The sequence below is a fragment of the Phalangium opilio genome, unplaced genomic scaffold (assembly GCF_054372755.1).
Source record: "Phalangium opilio isolate 3A_F unplaced genomic scaffold, DU_Popi_V2 ptg000391l_1, whole genome shotgun sequence".
NCBI classification, from domain to species: Eukaryota; Metazoa; Arthropoda; class Arachnida; order Opiliones; family Phalangiidae; genus Phalangium; species Phalangium opilio.
Window position 1 is genome coordinate 865,512 of NW_028324235.1, and position 24,282 is coordinate 889,793.

General features: G+C 36.1%; 4 protein-coding genes and 1 long non-coding RNA gene across 16 annotated transcripts; 2 read left to right on the forward strand and 3 right to left on the reverse strand.

Annotated features, from left to right (window-relative positions):
* Positions 1-4,532: 4,532 nt before the first annotated feature.
* On the reverse strand, positions 4,533-5,906 carry LOC149594046 (uncharacterized). The gene is made up of 3 exons (XR_016379496.1): positions 5,662-5,906; positions 5,142-5,436; positions 4,533-4,945 (listed from the first exon to the last, which is right to left on the reverse strand). It is a non-coding gene; the product is annotated as an uncharacterized LOC149594046 (long non-coding RNA).
* Positions 5,907-10,631: 4,725 nt separating this feature from the next.
* On the reverse strand, positions 10,632-12,456 carry LOC149594047 (uncharacterized). Of its 6 annotated transcripts, none has more exons than XM_089861576.1 (5): positions 11,900-12,456; positions 11,259-11,787; positions 11,098-11,154; positions 10,820-10,984; positions 10,632-10,740 (listed from the first exon to the last, which is right to left on the reverse strand). In XM_089861576.1, the coding sequence occupies exons 1-2, from the start codon at positions 12,443-12,445 to the stop codon at positions 11,701-11,703; spliced, it is 633 nt and encodes a 210-aa protein (XP_089717702.1). In that variant the 5' UTR covers positions 12,446-12,456; the 3' UTR covers positions 10,632-10,740; positions 10,820-10,984; positions 11,098-11,154; positions 11,259-11,700. The 6 variants fall into 6 exon arrangements, with proteins under 6 accessions (XP_089717702.1, XP_089717701.1, XP_089717703.1 ...); XM_089861575.1 differs by having other exon boundaries at positions 11,098-11,175; XM_089861577.1 differs by having other exon boundaries at positions 11,098-11,175; positions 11,255-11,787.
* Positions 12,457-15,648: 3,192 nt separating this feature from the next.
* LOC149594048 (uncharacterized) lies at positions 15,649-17,224 on the reverse strand. Of its 2 annotated transcripts, XM_089861585.1 has the most exons (4): positions 17,102-17,224; positions 16,295-17,014; positions 15,968-16,204; positions 15,649-15,901 (listed from the first exon to the last, which is right to left on the reverse strand). In XM_089861585.1, exons 1-2 carry the CDS (start codon positions 17,109-17,111, stop codon positions 16,362-16,364), a joined length of 663 nt encoding a protein of 220 aa, XP_089717711.1. In that variant the 5' UTR covers positions 17,112-17,224; the 3' UTR covers positions 15,649-15,901; positions 15,968-16,204; positions 16,295-16,361. The 2 variants fall into 2 exon arrangements, with proteins under 2 accessions (XP_089717711.1, XP_089717710.1); XM_089861584.1 differs by having other exon boundaries at positions 15,649-16,204.
* Positions 17,225-18,434: 1,210 nt separating this feature from the next.
* Positions 18,435-20,527, forward strand: LOC149594049 (uncharacterized). The gene is made up of 2 exons (XM_089861599.1): positions 18,435-18,820; positions 19,689-20,527. The coding sequence occupies exons 1-2, from the start codon at positions 18,811-18,813 to the stop codon at positions 20,525-20,527; spliced, it is 849 nt and encodes a 282-aa protein (XP_089717725.1). The 5' UTR covers positions 18,435-18,810.
* Positions 20,528-21,669: 1,142 nt separating this feature from the next.
* LOC149594050 (uncharacterized) lies at positions 21,670-23,452 on the forward strand. 6 transcript variants are annotated; one of them, XR_016379494.1, is made up of 3 exons: positions 21,670-21,842; positions 21,930-22,845; positions 22,911-23,084. XR_016379494.1 is itself a non-coding variant. In XM_089861580.1 (3 exons), exons 2-3 carry the CDS (start codon positions 22,231-22,233, stop codon positions 23,277-23,279), a joined length of 978 nt encoding a protein of 325 aa, XP_089717706.1. In that variant the 5' UTR covers positions 21,670-21,842; positions 21,930-22,230; the 3' UTR covers positions 23,280-23,452. The 6 variants fall into 6 exon arrangements, 5 of the variants coding, with proteins under 5 accessions (XP_089717706.1, XP_089717705.1, XP_089717709.1 ...); XM_089861580.1 differs by adding an exon at positions 23,253-23,452 and having other exon boundaries at positions 21,930-23,181; XM_089861579.1 differs by having other exon boundaries at positions 21,930-22,083; positions 22,180-23,443.
* The last annotated feature ends 830 nt before the right edge of the window (positions 23,453-24,282 follow it).

The following is a 24,282-nucleotide window of genomic DNA, read 5'->3' on the forward strand; positions in this document are numbered from 1 at the left end:
CAACACTTGTATAGAGTTGAATACCCTCTTTCTTTAAATATTCTTTAAACAATTTTGATAGAAATTCACTGCCTTGGTCAACATTAATACGCAAAGGCTTTCTCTCTTTGATAGCTTTCTGAAATGCGCTTAAAACTTCTCTACTAGTTTTATTCTTTAAAGGAAAACTCCAGGCATATTTTGAAAATACGTCTATTATAGTCAAAATGTATTGAAACCCTTTGTTATGCTTTTTGATACGTCGTAGATCAATTAGATCGCATTGAAATACTTCATCAGCTGTTGTAGCATAAGTTTGATTTCGAGGGAAGTTTATTCTCCTTGGTTTATGAATAGTGTATGTGGGTTGAGACTGAAGCCAAGTCTCAATTTTTTTCTTTGAAATACTTTTTACTCCTTGTTTCAATTTATTTGCGCTTCCGTAACTAAGAGGGTTTTCAGAATCGTAATATACTCGGCTTAATTTTGATTCCATTGTTATTGCTAAGCTTAAATTCTATTACCCTATTCCTTTATTTAGAATTGATTTCACTATAACAATACAACTGTATTCATACGCTATAAGTTATCACCATAAGTCTATGATACTCTCTATAAGTATGGGTCTATAGAATATATGCCAAAAGCATTAATCACTACGTAGATAGTAAGAATTTAACAATAGAATTTTTCCTGGAATTGAATAGTACGAAACTAGCGCCGCGCGCGGAGTTAAAATGGGGGATGGAACTCGCGGCGCGCGCGGGGAACCCCGCGGGGGTGAGGGGGGAAGGAACTCGCGCGCGGGGATCTCGCGAAGATTCGCGGCGGCGGCGGCGTGCTCCAGTTCCCATGACCCAGTTCCCACGCACCTACTTTATACCTCTACCGTGGTACGAAATGTAGCCCTATACTACTACAATTGGCAAGAACGATAACAGTTCAGTCATTCAAAGATACTACTATCTCAAACTAGGTAAAGGTCGTGATAATTATGCAACTGAATTTAAAAGACACGTCTTCACATTAAAAGACTCGAATGATCGCCCCGCAGTGTACCTCGTTCACTATTTCGGAAACCAAAGCCCAGGTCAAAGATCAACTCCCGAAAACATCCTTGAAGAAACTGTTAAAAGAAAAGTTCCTATCAAAAATGACCAACAACATCCTTCTGTAGCAAACGAAGATCTTTTGCTCAGAAACGAGGAAGAGTTATTTGTCAAAGATAACACGGAGTTACCTGTCGATAATCGGTCAGAGACACGTTTTCCTCAAGATTTAGAAAGCAACGATAAAAGGGAAAATATTGAAGACATTCCAGATGAATGCAGTTTATCTAAACCCTGGATTAGTCAAGATTCTCTCTGTTCATTGATGTCCTTGAGATCTACCGTTTTTGGAACCACAATAAAACAAATTAAGATTGACCGTGAACTAGGGGTTATAATTGCAAACCCCCAAGGAATTGAGTTGGCAAAACGACTTTTAAAGAGAAAAACGTTTGTCAGTTTGCAATGCATTTATTGCAGTACATCTATGAACTTAGGGAGTTTCTATATCACCACCTTTTCAATGCGAAATACAGAGCTAGAAACCGATCCGTGTTTTGACTTTTGCTACGTCCTTCACGAAAACATATATCCCGAGAACACGTTGAAAAACTTTTGGGAAGATTATTTGTGCAAAGAGTTACAATTGTTTCAATGTGGGGTTGTCGAAGCTGATATTCCTATTCTCATGGAGTACAGCAATCAAAAGTTTTTAGAGTCAATCAAAAACAATTTGACCCAAAATAATTTGTTGTTTTGTCCAACGCAAATTAGGGATGACATCCGCAACTTTTTGACACAAACTGATGTGTTTAACTCCTCGCTAATTGAAGAACAAATATGCGAATTTATCGAATGCGAAACGGTGCAGCATTTTGACAAGCTGTACGAAACATTTTCTTTGGATTGGCCATTAGAATTTGAGGTATTTGCTGAGTCAATCTTGAAGAATGATCTAAAAAATCATGGAAAAAAATTGCTTTCACTTGATAGCAGTTACAAACTTCGAAAAAGATAATCCTCCTGCGGTTAAAGAACCGTCTATTATTCCTCTTAGCGAATTGAGGAAGAGAAAGAAGAAAAACCTGAAAAGGGACTCTGTACTTCCTTCCCTGGGTGACGGTGCTGGTTTAATTGATGAAACTGTTGATAAGTCGAAGAATCAGCTATTTTCCACTCCGCGGAGTGAAATGGGCGATGATAAGTATCCGTTGATACCTAGTGGCTCATCTGTTGATGACGTTCTGAACAATTATAAATCTAAGAAGGTCAGTTTTCATGACATTGAATTGAAAAGTGATTTTTGTGATGCGAAGGAGGAAATCAGCGTTCAACCGAACAACGAAAAAGAACAAACTTGTGACATTCATAGCTTTTATAGCGACAAAAATCTGGATGAAATAACTAGGGACACAAAGTATGAGACCCTAGAAGTCGGAAAACATATATCGGCTTTTATACTAAACAACACAATGACAACATTAATCAATAAATGAACGCGAACGAAACCGTATTAGCTGTCAGCAGTGACCAATATGTTAAAGCGTTCAATAGCTTCACTAAAAAAACAGAATTGAACGATTTATTTGAACACTTCTTCGTCAATGAAGCCTGGAGAAAAGAAATGATAGTCGTCCTAATTCCTAGTACACCCGGCACTACAGGACATTGGATGTTAGGGCTCATTTGCCTTAACGCAGAAGAGATACATATATTGGATTCCTCAAAAACGCCGAAATAAAATTTTAGAGATCACTTTGAAGCATTGGCTGTTTTGCGTTTGTTAGCCATGATAGCTATAGCTTCGGGGAATCAGAGCAGCTCGGAAATGAGTGATTGGAGCTACTTTGTTCCCTCGGACACTTTAAAGCAAAGTAACCCTTTTGACAGCGGTTTATTTACTCAGTTAGCTTTATTTTACCTTCTTAAGGGTGAAGAACCCCAGCCAATATCTAGTGAAATGGGAAGAAAATGGTTATATAAAACGTCTAAAAACCGATCGGCCTATTTGGACCCCGAAAATGATTCGCAAAAGCCGGAAGTTTTTCCTTTTTTAGCTTTCGGGTCTCTAATTGAGTAAGTGCAAACCTAAAAAGTCTCGATACTGTTTACACGAATACGAAGTATTTTATGCGTTGTTGGTTTCAAAATTTACCAAATAGTCCAACTTATGCTGATTTTTCTTTCAAAGATCATACATACGCGGACACAAAATATATCTTTGCACAAATTGATACCGAAATTAATTCAAACTACGAGTATGAAATTTCGAGTAATAAAAATTACGATGTAGAAAATAATGGCAAAGTGTCTACTCGAGTTGAGTCAAAGAGAAAATTTTCTGGCGACGAATATTCTCTGGCTGACCACGATTTTGACCCCGAGGAGTGGAAATTCTTTGCGAGTAACGATTGTTCTGAACAGCAAAATTCTTGGGACTGTGGTTTGTTTACGAGGCTCTACATATATGCCATAGTAACGGGTAAAAAATCTCAAGAAATAAAAATTAGTGGTTTGGATGGACGAAAATGGCTGTATAGCCTATATAAAGCGTATAACCCAAAAGTGCACTGGCTGGGGAGGTCCTAATTTGCAGATAAAATTTTTACAAACTTTTTTTACAAACTTGCAGATACTTCCTGTAACGAACCCCTCGAAAAGTTTGCAAAACAAAAACCTAATTTGCAGATACTTCAAAACTATTTTTACAAAATTGCAGATACTTTTTTTTACAAACCATATACTAATTTGCAGATAGAATTTAAAGTTTTTTACAAACTTGCAGATACTTTTTTTACAAACCAGATTTTCGTCTGCTTACAATTTAAGCATGTGAACATGTAATCTCTCAGAGAAGTTAAAAAGCTACATCTTAATTGCCTAACTTTTTTAATACTGTAGAAAGACACTCTAAAGGAAATGATTTTACCAACTAATTAATTGCGTAACTTTTATTGGAAATAATGTAGAAAGACACAAAAAATTCTTACAATTATTAGTGATTTTCTTTTTTTTTTAAAGTAAAATTTTTTCCTTGACCTTTCTGAGTAGACTCTTTCTCAGGTATACTTTTAATTTTATTAAATTTTTTAAATTATTTTTTCCTTTTTATATTGCTTTCACTTAATTTTTTTTCCTTATTCCTTTCAAAAGAAGTGTTATTTTTCTTCCCTCTCTTCCAGAAACAATTTTTTTTTAATTTTTTTTAATATTAGTAGAAGTAAAAAAACATATCCCGTTCAAAAGAAGTTGTTTAACGAATCGAAAAAATAGAAAAGAAATTCTACGCTTAAACATTTTTTTCTTTCCATAAAAAAACACTTTCAATTCCAATTTTTTTTTTGCTTTAAATTCGAAGAAATATTTTTCCTTTAAATTTGTAAAAAAAATTTCTGCTTTCACTTAATTTTTTTTTCTTCCCTCAAAAACATTTTTCTTTTCTTTATCATGTTTATTTTTAAGAGCAGCAAAGTGGTAGTGGGTGAACCTGTTGTTATAGTTATGATATCTCTGTATAAAATGGCAGAAAGTGTTTTAAGAATAATTATTAGCATTTCTTTAAACATTTAAATTTTACAAACTTGATAATTTTCTTCAAACTCCTCGTCATCATGGTCATCGTAATCGGAATCCCTAATAGATTCTTCTTCTTCATCCATCAAGTTCTCGTTCTCTTGAATTTCCTCGTTTAATTTTTTGTTTTCTTCTGATGGTTTTTTTCCCCCACAGCTATTGCTTCTTCTTCATTGTTTATAATTTTATTTTTGGGTGGTAGAAGCCTGTCCATCCATTTCGAAGTTTCTAAATACTGCGCAGCTTTGCAGTATTCTTTACCCCTCTTTATTTCACCACCCGTCTTCTGGATCATTATTTTTCTTATTTCCTCTTTTATCAAATGATAAATTGGGATGCCTCTCCTATACCATATTAAAAACCAAGGTTAAAATTGGAAGACATTATTTTTATTTAATTCTATATTATTAATTGAAGGGCCTGCGCGAATACTAAGTATTAGGGATCCGAACATTGTCTAAAAGGCTGGGCATGTGCGCCTGCTCTAAATTGAGCCTGAAGTAGTTACGTCATATAGACGGATTTAATTATCAAACTTACCCGTCTACCAGCTCTCCTTTTAAGTGAATTACGTTGAAATCTATACAAAATAATTTATTTTATACTTATATATATTACATTAAAACTTCAACAGAAAATATTTTTCCATTCTTGAAAACACACCTTTCTCGCCAACCATGTACCCTTTAACGAAACTAACGTATTCTTCAACTTTTGATGCCAGTGTTTCAAGAGGAGTTAAAAAAATAACTTCTTTCCCCTTTAATAAGTCTAGTAACTGCACAGTGTATGTCTTTAAGTTAGCGAAATGTTTGTCGTTGTTAGTCTTTCTTAACTGAAATAAATTTAAACTCATTCAACAATTGACCAGAACTGTTTCTTTTTCGAGCCGTTGGCACAGCACAGTAATATACCTACTACCGCTCTAAATTTCCAATTGACAACATACCGAAATGTTTGAATGGTAATTTAACGATAACTGGACTAAATTTGTCACTAGTACTAAATCAACGTACTTATGGGGACATGACAAATAGAAACCAAATAAAATGATACTTACCTCTTGTAGTTCAAAATTTCCTGTAGAAATTATGAAGCTTGTATGTTCATTTAATGAAATGTTCTTCTCAAAATAATCCGCAAGACTTTTTATTTGCGAGTGCGATCTTGTATGTCCAATTATTTTCTGCCACCCCTTGACAGCTGTTAAATAATAATAAAGAAAAGTTTAATCACATGAAAAATTATACAATATATAATATTACAATCGTAATATCCTTCGTGTTTTAGGAATTCAAGAGCAACACCATCGCCCACCCCCCAATGCTTGGAATCAAATCTTACAAAAATGATAAAATTTTAAAAATCACCCCTAGACAAGTCACCGATAGAACACTTTGCTTACTTTGGTTTTCCATTTTTTGCGAAAATTCTTGGCTTTCACCAATAGGCATGATGGAGTCTTAAAAATATTTGTTTGTTATTTGTTGAAATATTAAGTACAACAAACACTTTTTCTCATATCTATATTAACGGAATCCTCAAAGCGGGTACAACTTACCATAGATTCTCTTCACTTTAAATGCTTTCCTACGTTGAGCTTCTGAATCTGAAGATAACAAAATAAAATTTATTGGTACGCAGCGAAGTATTGCTTTTTTTAAGCGTAGAATGGGATGGAGTATAATTGTTGTTAGAGCTAATTGTGGGCTTGCGCTTTTTATGTTAACCCTGTTAAGTTACATTTTTCGCGATAACTAGCTTCTACTCGCGAGGCGCAAGGGTGATCTACGCCGTTTCGGGAAAGTACAACCAAACCATAAGGCGAGGGCTTCACTCCTTTGCCGTTGATAGTGTTAGGGAAGCTTCAATATGCGAATAAATATTTATACTATGTCCTTGAAACTTATTTTATCACCTAATAGAGTACGAAACTAATTAATTTTTGTCTTTAATATATATTTAGCGATTTTTAAATCGTTTTGAGGGAGTTACATGCAATGCAAGTGACTAATTACCGGACCTCTAATGTTCTACAAGAGCGCAAAATCGAAATTTTAATTAAATTAAATTTAAATATAATATGAAATTGAGTTAGTGACAGAACGCGCGAGATGGACAGAATCTCCAACATCGCATGAAGTGTGGAGTTACAAAGGGGCTTTCGGGTAAATGTAGCTGTCAAGTTTTTTTTAATTTTTTAAATAATAATATGAAAAAAAGTTAGTGAATTACAATTTTCTTTTACGGCCCCTCATATTGAAATTTCCACGTTGCGAAATATTTTGACAATTGACGGGACAATTGACTTCAGAGATTAAAAATTCTTCCAGATATAATTGAGACAAAAAGACTTGAAACAAAGAACTCGACAGTCTTGAAACGACTGGTCCCGCGTTTTCTGCAACGAGGTCAAATGGTTCAGTTTTCAAATTTTTATTCCTCAAAACCGGAGACACGTCAAAAATAGGACTATAACCAGATTCAGATTATACTAAATATTTTTCAGCTTCACACCCCCCCCCGTTCCCGAGCCCGCCATGCATTGGCCCATTCAATATCAACCAAGGCTTAAGTAAACATTACTTATACTTGTTATTTTAATGAATTATAAATGTATATTTACCCGCTGAACATCGCAAAATTAAAATAAATAAAACCGTCTTTAACACGTTATTTAACATTTTATTGAACTATTTTCAACGTCGAATTTAACCAATTTATAAACAGTTTGATTAGGCTGCTATCCATAAGTAGAGTGGGACTCGTGTGGGACTTGGTGGGATATAGACCGAGTCAGCGTGGGAAATAATCCGGTGGCACAGGGCAAATGACCAGTTTAAAAATTTCCTGGACCAGTTTAAAAATTAAATCGGAGGGGCGTCAGTGGTCCACGGGACCACTGAGAAATTTCAAGGGTAAACAGAGACCAGACATTATTCTCAACTATTTTAATTACCCACTTCTTTAGTTTAACAGACGACGCGCCCTGGTCAATGGTCATGGACCAGTTTATTTATTCCAGGCCAGGAGGTTTGCTGACCCAGTGTCCAGTTTTGATAATATCCTTATTTCCGAACCTGGACCGAGTGGGGAAATGTAAAGCCCCGCCCATTGACATGCGCGAGCCGATAACCACTGGATGTTTTCCTTTCAACAGCCATAGCCCACTCAATCACGCGCGTCACGACGCAAGCTGCTCGCGATAGCGCGAGCAGCTTGCGTCCTGTTTACCCTTGAAATTTCTCGTCGTGACGCGCGTGATCGAGTGGGCTATGCAACAGCATCAAGTAAATGGCGGTAAAATCTACTCTTTGGCGCGAAGTTTAAAACGCTTAGTTTTCGAATATTGGTGTTGCTATAGATAAAGTTAGTTCAAATTTTAATATAAAGGTGAATATTTGTGTTATTATATAGATTTTACAAATATATTTCCCACCATGTTTTAAACACAAGATACACATAGTTTATTACTAAACAATAAAGGATTTACCTGAATTATTATTATTAATCCCGAAGCTAGAAAAAATGGTTTAATTTCTTGGTAGATCGAGCGATGATGCCTTAATTGTAAAATACCTTCATGCCAATGATACTAATTAGTGTCTAAAATTAATTAACAATTATTTATAATTATTTTTCACCAATTTTCATAGGATTCAAAGGGAAAAAATTTATTTGGCTCATCGTTTGCCTATTTTTTTACAGAAATGATGAAAAAAGAACCATATGAAAAGTTTACTTGCTTTTATTTTTAATAATTGTTATACAAACAAGTTGAATTCAAATATTTTCAATATATAATACTAGCATTTCATAATGAATTAAACACCGCCATAACAACCTAATAATGTTTTAGTTAAATTCTCAATGAACCCAAAAAGTTACATATAATTGTAGTGGCTTCAAGTGATCCAAACAGCTTTAGAAAATACAGTTTTCGATAATCGACGAATCTCATTTGAATGCAAGTTTAAATGCACCGACAAGATTTCATTAATTAACTGTCATTGCGTTTCATTCTAAAACCGAAACTAGGGTGGTCGTAGTTGTGCACTCCACTGGTTTATGTTGCTCTGTTTTACAGAGGCGAGGCGAGTTTACGAATGATGCACTACTACCATAAGAGCAATGTTCATCACGAAAATTTCATCCAATAATTTCTGTGGAATTGCGATTCACTAGTCAATTATTACTGCACATGTCGTAGTCAACATTACTCTATCTTCATGTAGTAGCACTGTCTTCATGTAAGTTATTCAACTTGTCATTTTTAAAAGTTAATTGTAGTGCGTTTCTCGTGCTACAAACAGTTCATCTAATAATTTCTGCGGAATTGCGATTCACTAGACAATTGTTACTGCACATGTAGTTAACATTACTTTATCTTCTTGTAGTTGCACAGTGCACTGTCTTCATGTAAGTTATTCAACTTGTCATTTTTAAAAGTTAATAATTGTAGCGCGTTTCTCGTGTTACAAACGTGGCACAAGACATTTTCTTGGTCTTTACTCGAGGTGTTGTTTTTATTAACTTCGAAGCATCCGCGTAAATGTTCCTCGGTCGTTTTTAATGTCTTTCAATTTTTGGGTTATAAAATATTATTTTATCTTACAAGTAACAGAAAAATGTTTCGAAAGCTAAAGGTTGCTATGACAGTGTTAATCACTAATAAATACCTAGCACAATAAAAAATATTATATATACTCAACCGTAACACAATTATTACTTAACTATAGCTATTTCACTCCTTAGTTTCACGCCATTTCTCGTTTACACCATTTTCAACAAAGTTGCTAACGCATAATGATGTAATTGACCAAACTTAATGAGTTAAGAATTTCAAGCCACAGCCACGGATTAGTGTAACAATTTATATGATAACCAAACTTTTTGACAAAAAAATACATAAGATTATAATATTTACCATTTACCAAAAGAAAGTAAAATTTAATATTAAAAACAAAAAAAAAAGGTTTTTCCGTTTCGTGTGACTGAGTGAAAAAAGGTGGTAAAATTTGTTATTTTACATTTTATTTTACCATTTGACAAAATTTATTGGGACACAAGCATTAATATCCATGTCTACTTTTCCCTCAAGGTTAGGGCCGTGCAGACTATTCGTTACTATTTGGTCGGACCAAATAATTTGGTCAAAATTGACGTTTACTATTCGCACCGACGAATCGAATAATGATTTTCAAAATTCTAGAATACCAAATAATGAGCTTCGAAAAACCGACTATTCTATGGCGGATAAAACCACGAGAAAATGAATGTTTTTAACAGTCTATTGACCAAATTATTTGGTATTCGCAACCAGTTTTTGAATTTTTCTGCTGATTTTGTGAATTTGAGGGCGCTGTCATAGAGATAGAAACATAAATGTGATGCTCATATCCCTATGGGCGCTGTCATAGTGTCCGCTGGACCGTGGCCCCATAGATGACGCGACTCGGCAGACACAGCCTTAGAATTCTGACGTGGCTACTATTATTAAAAGTATTACCCGCGTTCACCGAGTCGCGTGATCTAGGAGGCTATAGCTGGAATCAGCCACTCAGTCTTTAGAAGTTCATTGAAAAGAATAAATCAATAAAGGTTTTAACTTAAAGGGTACTGGTTATTATCAACTTCTCGCTGCGGAGCTAACTATTGAACTTCCTAATAATATGTCACTATAGTATACCTATTAAAAAATATAGTATCATGGAAGAGGTCATACATTGCAAAGCGAATAGGGATATATTGACAACTAACCTAATTTTGATTAAAATAAAACTTTTGATTCGTTCAAAAATAAGTTTTCAGCCGTTCAAAAGTACCTTTCCGTGTCCCAATATTTATAAATTTGAAATTTGGTAGAATAGTTTTATAGAAATTTAAATTTGGTCGAATTTTTGAACTTCACACTATTTGGTCTAATTATTTGGTCATTTTTCTATTCCGAGCCGAGAGATGGCTCCCAAAAACATAGCTATTTGGTATTCGACGAATACCTTAAAAAGTACTATTCGCACAGCCCTAAGAGTCAAGGTAGATATATTTACAAGTTCCTTTCAAAGAAAGGGCAGCTTGTTACGCGGAAATTTAAATATTCCTTTGCCAGGTATGCTTGGTCTTAATTGCGGTCGGAACACTAGGTTTATAGGCATGTATGTTAGTAAACCTTGCCGCCTGTAGGTTTAAATAAAAATTTAAGTAATATTTCTTTTTACCCTTGGACGAGTTCTATTTGGCTCTTGCGTTTGCTAAGGTGAAATCTGTTTGAAGAAATATTAGTGAGGAGGCTTACGCCAAAGGTGCCTACATTTGCTTTGAAAGGACCTTATACCAAAACAGAAAATTATCATTTAAGGTCTCTTTGAAGGTAGCCTGTCGGTCTGTAAAAGAAATAACAGATTTACAATTTTTTTTATATAAGTTGCCTCTGTCGACTTTGAATAGATGAAAAGAAAAATATTTCTATTGATTGCATTTGGAACAGCGATAGTACGTTTCATTTTTGTAGGTTGGAAAATTTTCACATTGGTCATGTAACCATCTTCTGCAACTAACGCACATGACGTAATGACTTGTTTTATCAAACCCAGGACAAAAATCGGCATCACATTTCATGACGCCCTTTTTATGGTACTTTAGAAGCCACGTACTCACTTCATTTTCGGTTTCGACTCGATTGCATTTTAATGTATTCCATAGTCGTAGACGAGTTGATGTCGTTTGTGGAATTGAAATGTCCACTTTCGCCTTATTCCTAGACATTTTATTTTTAATTTCATGAAACTTTAACGAGTTCACATGAAATGCCCATTTTCTGCCAATGAAAGAGGATGACGGCACTTCAGTTTTCTGAGCTTTCAAAAAAGAAAAAAATAATACAAAACGAAGAGACCACAGTCGTTGGTGCTCGCCTGTTGAGTAGGACAATCCACGCTAATTTCAAAAACCCATTCATCACGATTGAAACTTAATTTAGCAATGTGTAATGTGAGAATAACAAAGGTTAATAGCGTTTTCATGTGTTTAAGAAGCTTGTTTGGGTCTGTGTGCAGGCCATCTAAGACGCAAATTTTCTTTTCTCCTAAATTAATGAGCCCTAAAAACCAGTGCCTTCCCGACATATTTGTAACATCTGAGGGAAACAGAACAGCCAGAACATCTTTATTGGCGGCTTCATTATGCTCTAAATATTGGTATGCTGACTTATAGTAACCTTCACTGGTGCTAATTTTTGACACCAAGCCATGTAAGGCTATGTGCAAAGTTAAAAACATTCCACTTTCAATAACCAATACCTTATTCTCAGCATGATGGGCTTTCACCAAATTAGCCATACAATTATGTATTAGGAAACCACTAACTGGTTCGTTCAGCTTCAGAGTTTTTGTTTGCTCATTTTCATAAAAATCTTCATATCTAACGAACTTGGCAGCAGTTTCGTAATCTAAAGGTATTTCACTACCGTCATGGTTAGCGCATTTCACCGAAGAGCCGGAACTTGCCAAATCTGACGAAATGCTTGATATGATTTCTGAGTCAGCTTCTTGGACACCAGACTGCTTAAGCTTGTCAATAATGTTATGAAGGAAAGCTTGCCCGTGGTCAATGATTGGCTCTTCTTCATTTACTAACGTTTCAACATTTTTGTTTTTCAATATCATTTCCATGTCAGGGGATTTTTCGCATTTCGAGGAAGAGCCGGAACTTGCCAAATCTGAGGAACTGCTTGATATGATTTGAGTGTCAGCTTCTTGAACACCAGACTTCTTAAGCTTGTTTATAATGTTATAAAGGTAAACATGTCCAGACCCAAAAATCGGCGGTTGCTCTAACACAGGCATATTTATTAAACTTTCATTTGGAGTCTCTATGGTTGCATGGCATTCCAATTGAGGTAGAAAATTTTCGTCAGTTTCTGGAAAGGTTTCATACGTTTTCTCATTAATTGTTTCGCTTCCTTCGTTTTTAGACTCTTTGCAACACAAATCTATAGTGCTCTTCGCTCAGGTTAAGTCTGAACTTTCATTTGGTAATGGGGCGACTGATCTGTCTACTTCAGTGACTATTTGATTAATATTATTTTCGTGTGGAATGTTCAAAAATTGATCATTAATCAGCTGTTCATCATGGCTATCAAGCTCCATTTCGTCGTAAAGCAATTGATCCTTTTCAGCGTGTGTTAAAGAAATATCAATTGTTTTCAAAGCTTCCAGGTCAATACCAGTATTTTCCACGACATAAGTAGAGTCGGGAGCTGCACTAAATGAATAGTCATAATCTTCTCTCCTCGGCTTCTTGCGACCACTTGGAATTTTTGGTTTTAACAGCGTCGTAGAATTGATCGCTTGTTTTCCCACCTCTCCTAGCAATCGCTTTACTGCAAATGTATGGAAACAATCCTTGGATCCACAAGTGCAAGTATCTTTTTTCAATTCGACAGCGTGAAAAACCTTGTCGTAAGGGTTTCCAACAATGTGACATTTGTTTTTTGGTTCATACGTTATTAACTGTTTTTCTATGCACAAGGATGCTAAAGCGTTATATCCAATATTGGATGTTTCAGACGATTTCCTTTTCTTATTGTCATGTTCAGAGCTCAATCTTAATTGATCAATCACATCTTTGTTGGTCCAGTGATTTTTTTGCGGCGTTATTTTTAAAGCCGGGTTTTGGTTGCCATCAAGTTCTGGGTTTCTTAGATTCTTTTTTAAAAAATACGAACCTATACCTGAATATGCTCGGTTTATTTCTTTCAATTTTGATAATTGATAGTTCACTATGGCAACTACAACCTCAGTTACACTTAATTGTTTATTATCAATATATGCTTTGAAGTCTGCGTTGAGGCTTTCACTGACATTATTTGTTGGAACACAATTTCGGAAAGCTGCAAATCTCTTTGTTACAGCTTTTATGCATCCTTTGCGCAAAGCTGTTTTAATGTGTTTGTCGGCGTAATTCTCAAATTCTTTACTCCAAGTTACTTTATATGTGTCATATAATTCATCGAATTCTTCGACTGTCTCACAATTTATCAAGTCATTTAGAAACTCTGAGTACACCTTTTTATCTTCAGCACTGGCATTTGTCTTAGACAGCCAATCGGTAACATTTCTCTTTATATGGTTATGGCAGAAGAGAAGGTGTTTTCGGCCAATTTCACAACTTCTTGTAATGGCTTGTATCAACCCAGCTTCTCTGTCACAAATAATTGGAACATTTTGACCATATTGATCCAGCTCCAATAAAGGAGCTACAAATTTTTGGAAAAAATGACTGTGCGTTGACATGAATTTGCGATCATGTACCATATATAAGCCTTTTCTTTATGCTCTTTAAGATTTTATTGGGGGTAAGGTGGAGTGTTCGATTCTTATTAGAGGGGTTAAAGTATAAGACAAACACCTACCTCTTTTCACTTATGATTCAACCTCGCTAACGCTAGACAAGATGTTAGAATGCAGTCAGTTGTGGAGAGTTAAGGCCTTTTAACGGGAACGAGGGGCTTATAAAATTTCTGAATCAAAAGTGACCGCGTTTGATGGTATGTGTCAATTGAGAGTCAAAATAGATTCTAATCCAAATTTTAATATTCAACATAATATTCAATCTTGTTCATAAATTTCCACACACTTTTATAGGGGTCAAAATAAAAAATTAAACAAAAATCAAAAGTAATATACTCTATGGAATGTCTCCTTTAAGTTTCACATTTAAATTTTAGGGGTGTTTGGGTTAAAATCGTGCAGTTATGCACTAAAACAATAATGTTCAAAAATAGAAAGTTAGGATTTAAAAAAAAAATGAATCAATCCGTTAACCATAATCTAAGTTCTTTAACCATAGTTTCAAGTCAGTTTATCAAAATAGTTTCAAGTTTTATTTAATTTCTTACGACAAGTTGCTCCTCTTGCATATTCTTCTCAAGGGTTCAGGATCTTTTTTCTTTTCTCGCGTTTTAAGGGTTTTAATTCAGGATCTTTTTTCTTTTCTCGCGATTTAAGGGTTAATTATTTTCTTTTTTTCTTTTAATATCTCTCGCACTCGCGCTCCTTCTCTTCTTCAACTTAGGGGTTAAAAAAATGTAATATCAAGGATTCAAATTGAATAAAAAATCTCTCCGATTCTCTTCCGAAAACTTGGGGATTGAAATTGATGAAAAATAAAGGTATCAAAATGAATAAAAAATATCTCCGATATAAAATAATACTCCAGATTTCTAAGGGTTTCTTAAGGGTGAGCCGACAGGGTTTCGTTAAGGGGTTCAGATATCGACTGAGGGTGGGACAGGAGGGACTTCGTATATATAACTTCTAGTTTCTCGCAAGCATTTCTGGGACAATGACTTTTGTTGATTGACTTCGGTTTGGCGAATAGTGGACCATATTTATTACGTAGCCGGGCGGATTCGTGTTATCAACGAATAGGCAAAACTTTTAAATCTGGGACCAATACGGATTGGTCAGTTTAAGGGTTAAAAAAAATGTTCTAGAAGTTTCTCGGGCCAGGTACCAGGATAGTGACTCAAGGTCTTGTTGCTTGGGGTCTAAATCAGCGTGACATTTCTCTGGGTTCTTGGAAAGAGTTTTCGTTGCTAGGTATTTCATTTTGCACTATGGATATAGGGGTATAGGATCGTTCTAGAAAGTACTGTGTCAACATGGAGGGGCTAGTTCCTTTTCTTTTGTACGAAAGAATTTCTTTTCAGTTTTTTAAAGGGATAGGTTTAAGTTTAAAGGGCTAATATTATCTTTATAGTGTTAATTTAAGGTATTTCGTTATTAATTTAAAGATAAATCAAAAATTTAATTTGATTTTCGGATTAAGATGGTTACATATAGCAAAGAAAGGAATTAAAGGGTTTCCAACAATTTCTGTGTTTTTCATGGCTAAAAAGGAAACATAAAAATTTCCCACTTCAAAAGTTGTGTCATAAGACATCACCGGTTCCAAGTTTGGATCATCATCTGATGCTCTTAACAAGCGTTTCGAGAGCTCTAACATTTCTGGAATGGTCAAAATGACGTGAAAATTACTGTTCAATATCGTTCCATGAAATGGTCCATTTGCTAGTTCAATTAAATTGTAATACGGATTATCCGATATTTTTCTCTCTCTTTCGACGTTGTACTTGAAATTTTGTGCCTGCTTTAAATTTCTGCCTTTAATGTCTTCAACATCTTGGTGAGAAACCTGAACTTCTTGATTGGAAAATGTTTTGGCTTTGAAATTTTTTTCAGTTTCATCTAAAACTTCATCATAGGCTTTCCTTGGGTCTGTTCCAAGTTCCACTTTGCCTTTAATATTTTTCCTCACTGAAGGCATGGTTGGGGCATACATTCGTTCGTATTTATGAGAATTACCATGGCAACGGCGTTCCACGAGATTCTCATTGCCCAAATATTGAACAAGAATAGACATTACGTTTCTGTCTTTATTATTTTTTAGTATAAAAACCGTTTTTGAGAAATTTGAGTCCTTTTCGTGACGCTTTCCTGTTCCAAGATAGAAATACTTCTTTATAACTGCCTGATTTGTTTTATTTTGTCCTCCATTTCTCCAAAATATTCGGTCTGAATTTATTGCATCTGTTAATTGTTCTATCGGCACACGAAACGCAAATACATCCCCACTTTTAGGTTCAATGCTTTTTGGAAAGGGAGTAGTGTAAACTGGTCCATCTAATTTACCTCTCAAAGTAGATTTTAGTAAAATCTGTGCTTCCTTATTAAGTAAACGCTTCGTAGTATTGCAGCGTTAAGGACCGTTCTCAAGAGAACTCTTAGAGGTACAGTGAGAGTTTGATATTTGTTCATCTGATGAAGATCCGGAATCACTTGATTCACTCAAGCTTTCGTCCATGTCCAGAGTTTTGCTACCATTAGAGATACCCCTTTTTTCAAAGGGTCGTTGAGCTTTTGAGACTGAGGGCTCAACGTTTTGTGTAGTGGTTAGCATTGCAAGACCATCCTTGGTGTTCTTGGTACCCAGCTTGTCACTGGGTCCAATTTTTTGTACTGGAGTGGTTAGCATTGCTAGACCATCCTTGGTGTTATTGGTACCCAGCTTGTCACTGGGTCCAATTTTTTGTACTGGAGTGGTTAGCATTGCTAGACCATCCTTGGTGTTATTGGTACCCAGCTTGTCACTGGGTCCAATTTTTTGTACTGGAGTGGTTAGCATTGCTAGACCATCCTTGGTGTTATTGGTACCCAGCTTGTCACTGGGTCCAATTTTTTTTACTGGAGTGGTTAGCATTGCTAAACCATCCTTGGTGTTCTTGGTACCCAGCTTGTCACTGGGTCCAAGTTTTGGCATTGGAGTGGTTACCTTTGGTAGACCATCCATAGAGCCACTGAAACCAGAATTGTCAAGAAATTCAGGTATTTTTGTTTGTTTAGTAACAAACCCTAAGAATAAAAAAAATTCAATTTGATTATTTATAATAGCAAACACTGTAATAAAAGGGTAACAATTCAAAGATTAAAGCAATTTACCTTTCTTCATCCTAAAAGATATATGCCTAACTTTTTAAAACTTAATTTAAAGCTTTAAAAGAAAGAGAACAAAGTAGCGCGAAATAAACCAAGAGTCCAAGAAGCCCAAGACCAAATGGTGAATTCCACACACCAGTGACAACACCTTGCTTGCAGCCGTAATCCCAAAATCGAGTTGGCTACATAGAGATCAGGGTGGGAAATAAGGATTTTTATTAAACAGGACATTTGGCCAGCGACCCCCCTGGCCTGGAGTAAATAAACTGGTCTATGACCAGTGACCAGGGCACGTCGTCTGCTAAACTAAACAAGTGGATAATTAAAGTAATTGAATTAATGTCTGGACTCTTGTGAGCCTTGAATTTCCTTAGAGGTCCCGTGGACCACTGACCCCCCTCAGATTTAATTTTTAAACTGGTCCAGGCAAATTTTAAACTGGTCATTTGCCCTGTGCCACCGCCTTATTTCCTACGCTGATAGAGATGGTTGGCTATGGTCAAGTTTAGACGACAAAGAGTGTTCTGTGGAGCAGTCTGGGAAATAGCACACTTCACTGGTCCAAAACTAGTTTATTAATTGATTGGACTAGTTTTTTAATTCAAGAAGTGGGGGTTACTGGTCCTCAGGACCAGTTTCTTAATTGCAAATCTATAGGAGAACAAAGGCTAGGACCAGTCCGGAGACCAGTTAATTATTTCGGGGAATAGGGAGGTCACTGGTCCCAAAGACTAGTTTAAAAAATATCCTTATTTCCCAGACTGCTGTGGAGTTCACCATCTGTTTTATTTTTTTAATTATTACTTTTGGCTCTGTGGCTTGGTCGAGGGCGAGGCAAGGGTTTCAAAACAAATATTCTCATTACCCGCTTCTTTAGTTTAGCAGACGACGTGCTCTGGCTAGTGGTCCTTGACCAGTTTATTTATTCCAGGCCAGGGGGGTCGCTGACCCAATGTCCACTTTACAAAAATCCGTATTTCCCACCCTGCTTACGGCTGCAAGGAAGGTGGTGTACCCGCCAGGGTGGGAAATATGGATATTTTTAAAACTGGACACTGGGCCAGCAAACCTCCTGGCATGTAATAAATAAACTGGTCCATGACCATTGATCAGTGCGCGTCGTCTGCTAAACTAAAGAAGTTGGTAATTAAAATAGTTGAGATAATGTCTGGACTCTGGTTACCCTTGAATTTTCTTAGTAGTCCCGTGGACCACTGACACCCCGCCGATTTAATTTTTAAACTGGTCCACGAAATTTCTAAACTGGTCATTTGCCCTGTGCCACCGGCTTATTTCCCACGCTGGTACCCGCCGTGTTACTTACTGGTGTGTGAAATTCGCCATTTACTCCTGTAAGCCAAGCGTCTGGGCGGCAAAGTTTGAGGGAATAAGACACATGTCGGCGATCCTACCCTATAGGTGCCGACTGCCCCGTGTCCGCCGGAGGTGACATGACCCCACACCCCGTCCGTCACCTCCCAAGTAAACCTCATTTCCTTCCCCTGCTTACACACATACTGAACCCTGAATAATCGCATCCTTGCCGCGGACGTAAGAGCCCAATTCGCCTTGCAAACTCAACAAAAAATCAAAAAAAATCGCCATTTTGTCTTGGGCTTCTTGGACTCTTGGCGTTTATTTCGCGCTGCTTTGTTCTCGTACTTTTAAAGTTTTAAATTAAGTTTTAAAAATTTAGGCATATATCTTTAAGGATGGAGAAAGGTAAATTGCTTTACTCTTTGAATTGTTACCGGCTATTTTTGAGCGCAAACAATAATTAACATTAAAAAACTAATTATATATATAGCAGTGGCAAAGGCTTTGCAGGGACTCGCTGTGATGATACACGCAGCGGCGCCGCACTTAACCAAACCAAACCTAACCTAAAATAACCAGTAAATTATGTGAAAATAAAATAATTTACGCGGAATGAATTTTGTTAAAATGAGTAAAAAAATTACCTTCAATCATAAAATTTAGGTTAGGTTAGGTTTTGTTTGTTTTGGTTTGGTTTGGTTTTGTTTGTTTTGGTTTGGTTTGGTTTGGTTACGTTAGGTTTGGTTTGGTTAGGTGCGTTTTGTATTTTTAAAAATGCGATTCTTTGATCACTGAAACTTCAAATGTTTGAAGCTATATTTATATGCATTTTTTTGTAACGGACGCGCGTGTATCATCACAGCGAGTCCTGGCAAAGCCTTTGGCACTGCTATATATATAATCAGTTTTTTAATGTTAATTATTGTTTGCGCTCACTATAATGGTGTGCAATAGAGTTATATTTCCTGAGGGGGGTGAGACGTCATTGGTTTTTCAGCCAATGAAATTAACAAGCCAACAGATGGAGTCACCTTCTGGTGGCTATAGATCTCATGTTAAATTCTGCCTCCAAAAGGGCGAATGGGCGGAGTTTAATGTCACCCTCCCCGTAACCGATATTACTCTATGAATAGAGGAAGGCGTGAGCTTTCATTTGGTATATGATTTATTAAGTTTGGAAGAGCAGGGGCTATTCTTAAATTTTGCCTTTTTACCCTTTTATTACAGTGGTTGCTATTATAAATATTCTAATTGAATTGTTTTTTATTTTTAGGGTTTGTTACTAAACAAACAAAAATACCTGAATTTCTTGACAATTCAGGTTTCAGTGGCTCTATGGATGGTCTACCAAAGGTAACCACTCCAATGCCAAAACTTGGACCCAGTGACAAGCTGGGTACCAAGAACACCAAAGATGGTTTAGCAATGCTAACCACTCCAGTACAAAAAATTGGACCCAGTGACAAGCTGGGTACCAAGAACACCAAAGATGGTCTAGCAATGCTAACAGCTACAGTACAAAAAATTGGACCCAGTGACAAGCTGGGTACCAATAACACCAAGGATGGTCTAGCAATGCTAACCACTCCAGTACAAAAAATTGGACCCAGTGACAAGCTGGGTACCAAGAACACCAAGGATGGTCTAGCAATGCTAACCACTACACAAAACGTTGAGCCCTCAGTCTCAAAAGCTCAACGACCCTTTGAAAAAAAGGGTATCTCTAATGGGAAGAAAGCTTTGGAGGATGGTCTAGAAAACCTAACCATTCAAGCCGATGATATTGAACCCTATGAAAAAGGGTCGTCCAACAACACAATGTGCCGTTTACAAAAAGATACCACTCCAGCCCTAGAAATTGGACCCTGTGAAACACAGAAAAAGAAGGAAAAAAAGGCAATTAGAAAAATTACACCTCTAATAACAAATTATTTTACTAAAATTGAAATGTTATCAGAAGTTACTGAAAAGGAACATAGTGGTGGTAGTGAAATTGTTTCCATTGTTCATGAAGAGGCTCAATGTAAGAGCAAACCCGTGGAATCTCTTTGTGTAAGTGATTGCCTAAAACAAGGTAACATAAAAAAACAACATATTCTACAGGGCCGGTAGGCCCTTGTAGATATGACATGACACCCTTCTGTAATGTTAAAGGAAAATTCACAGTTTTTAGGGTTAGCGTCCCATAGAAAAAGCATTAAAAAATTTTGGTTTTTTAAGGCAATTGAAGCCGGCCATACGGAAAAACTACAGCGAAGTTAGTTTTCGGAATACTTCTAAATTAACAAGCATTTATGAAATTGGAAACTTACCTGTTTCGATTTTTAATTAATGTAGTCTAAGTATTGTACTTAAACTAATTAACAAAGTACATCCAAAAATTACTTTTGGGTCAGAAGTCAGCCTAACCTTATAGCGCGCTTAAACCTATTTCTTCATTTCGTTCTCGTTGACAACTAGAAGGGCCTAGGTTTGTGGATGCTAACAAGTTACGTTGACTAATTGCGAATGTTGGCTTTCTTGCTGCGAATGTTGGATAATGCTTTCTTGCTGATTGTCTTAATTTCTTAGCAGTAGACGCTAACAAATTACTTAGGTATTTCATCCGAGCTTGAGCACCTTTATATGTATTTTCTAATTAACTGTAGCACCCTTAATAAGAAATACGTCGTTATCAGGTCGAATTTTCATCTAAAAAATTAATTCAGGTAAATAATTACAGTTAATAGAGGTTTTTATATCTTTTGAAGTAAGTTTTTCGACGTCCTTTACGGCCAAGGCTTAAGTTGTATAGACTACTGGCACTCCATCTTATTTCCCCATAGAGCTTAATACAGTCGAAGGCAGAGGGCTGCCATTCCCCTATTTTAGGTACTCTATGTAATTTTAGTCTCATATAGTGTCTTTCCTCTTTAAAGATTATTAAAAAGGCTGATTTCCAGCTCTCATTTGTTTTGGAATCCTTTATATAGTCTGCTCAATTTTATGCTAGAAACATAGCCTAACCAGGTTAACCCTAGGTTTTTTTATGCTGTATTTTCCGTGTTCGCTTCCAATTTGATGTAAAAATGGCATACCTATTCAAATTGTTAACGTGTTGAAATAAAGATAGTGCTTTTCACCCTGTGAAAGATCGAAAACTTCGAAATACTCCTGGTAAGATGACAAAAAGTTTAATATGTTTTCCCTACGGCAGAGTCGTGATGTTTACGTTAGCGCAGCTTAACTATTTGTTACCAACAGTCCTGTTACACAACTTTGTTGCCGGAAACTGTTGAACCCAAAGGAGGGGACATTTTTATCTTCAGAGTTGAAAACGACAAAGTAAATGAAGTTTAACGATCAGACCGGATTTTGTGGAAGAAAGTTTCAAAACGAAATTATAATCAAAACTGTATAAAAAGAGGCTATTATTATCTGAGGCCTGGTAAAGATGTTAAATATGATAATAGGTTCAAGAAATTCACTTATGAGCTAATCAATTCTTCTGTTAAACATTTTGTGGCAATTGCAGTAGAATACTATGGAGATGAGACATTAGTTACACGAAAAAAACCTGTAAGAAGAGTCACTGAAAGCATTACGATACCTCAATCACCCCCAGAAAACACTGAGTTGGCGGGGGTGATAACGTTGGCAATGGGAAAACTTTCCAGAAAATACTAAGTGTAGTTCACGAAAATAATGAAATTTTTTCTACACTGAAAGCAAATCAAAATTTTGTTTCTGTAAACTCATTTGGAAATGTGATTGGCTTAACTAAGGGGCCTCTAAAAAACGACATTAAAGAAATTTTGTATTATGAAGGACAACTGATGATAATTTTTGGATTTTCCGAATGTCTAATAAAAGCAGCCACATTTCTTAGAACTTCAAGTTCTTCCATTACAACACGAATCACACTTAGTACAATGTGTGAGATGGAAGATTTTGTGATTTCTGGTATTTCCATGAGAAATACAGAATTGCCAAATAACCCACAGTTCCCAGTGTTATTTCTGCTGCATCAGAGATCAAGCCTTGAGGCTGACAAATATTTTTTGGAACAGTTTGTTGTGCCATTAATGGGGCTCAAAAAATTTGGGAAAAAAGTTTCAATTCTTCACAACAGAGACGGCTTGTCTGAATCAATGGCTTTCACCTGTGAAGGTATGAAAATGGAGCAAAGCAAGGGAATATACTTTGACTCTTATTATTTCAGTGAGAAATTTCAAAATGATTTGCAAACTTCTGTTAAAAAACTTAGAATTGATGGAGTCATTTTGAGTTGCTTAATGACTCAAATACAACTGATGATTTATTTTAATCAAGAATATGAGAAATTAGGGCAGGCGAGTCTATCACTTTACCTCCCAGAATATGACAGTTTCCCAAGTGACAAAATAATTGAATTCCTTGTTTCTGGAAAATATCCGAAAATGATACCAAAGGTTAAAAACTTAAAAGACAATGCTACCACCGATGATATGGCTTTATTGTGCATTGAAAACGATAGAGTTAGCTACGAAGGGACTACTAAGTGCTATTTGGTACGTAATCCTATTGGAGATAAACTGTATTTAGTCAACTTGGAACAAGATTATTGTACGTGCAATCACGCCACAAGTTGCTACCACATCAAAGCGGCTGAGCTCTTCAGAGATGAAATTGAAGAAAAACATATCGAAAACGGAGAGGAAAGAAATGTTCATTACCACCTAAATGAATTAAAACGAAATAGAAAGCGTTGCAAACCTACAGATGATAAATACACAGCAACATTTTTTGTAAAAAGAAGAAAACCAGAGACAACGTCAACTCCTATTAAAAATTCTATTGTTCTAAATGTTTCTTCAAGAGAAAATGTTCAAGATTTCAGTCATGACGGTGAAGATTCCAACGTGAATCAGCAAAACTAAAATCCAGATTGCAATATTAAAACTAACGCTACAAAATGTACTTTAAACAAAGATACCATAGAGCGTGAGTTATATTGTACTGAAAAAACTATCGATCTTGAATTATTTGAATGTGAATCAATATGTCTGAATAATTTCAGAAATTCCTCTTTTTTGGAAACGCTTTTGCCTGAAAAATACATCGATGAAGACAAACTCCTACTGACATTGTCTAACGCACCTAAGACTAGTTATCTATTATCGAACTGTGGCCCAGAAATAAATATAGAAGACATTATTCTGCACCTTGAAGAACTAAATATAAACAACGCAAAGGTAACCACCAATAAAAACGGTGAATTCTGGACAACGGGCATCAATATTGAATGTAGTGCAAAACATGATCAAATAATCAGAGATCCCCAAAACTGGCCGCACCCGTTACGCATTAAAAGAGCATGGGCAACCGAGAACCTAACAACTGATCCTTACGATCCAGAAATTACGGACATATCTGAGGTTTGACCAAAAGATGACCTAATCAGCAGCACTAGAACAGTATTAGACAAATCTAACTCAAAATGTAACACACAAATAGCCAAAAATCCCCGGGGCCTAAAGATAGCCCATCTAAATATCAGAAGCCTTAAATATAAAATTCATGAAATCGAGTATATTCTAACGGAAAATAACATTGATATTTTGGGCCTAACAGAGACTTGGCTAAACGACCTCATGCCAGATGTCATATGCTACATACCCGGATATACTCTTTGGAGACAGGACCGTGTTGGCAAAAACGGTGGCGGAGTCGGTATCTATTTCAAGTCACAGCTTCCCCTAAACCATGTCCAGTTCCAATCGGAAAACAGCCCAGATTGCTCGGCACTAGAATCTATATGGGCTGAGCTAACCTATAGGAACTCTGGTAAAATCTTCATCGCAATAATGTACATACCTCCTACGGCTAACATGGAAGACACTACTGCC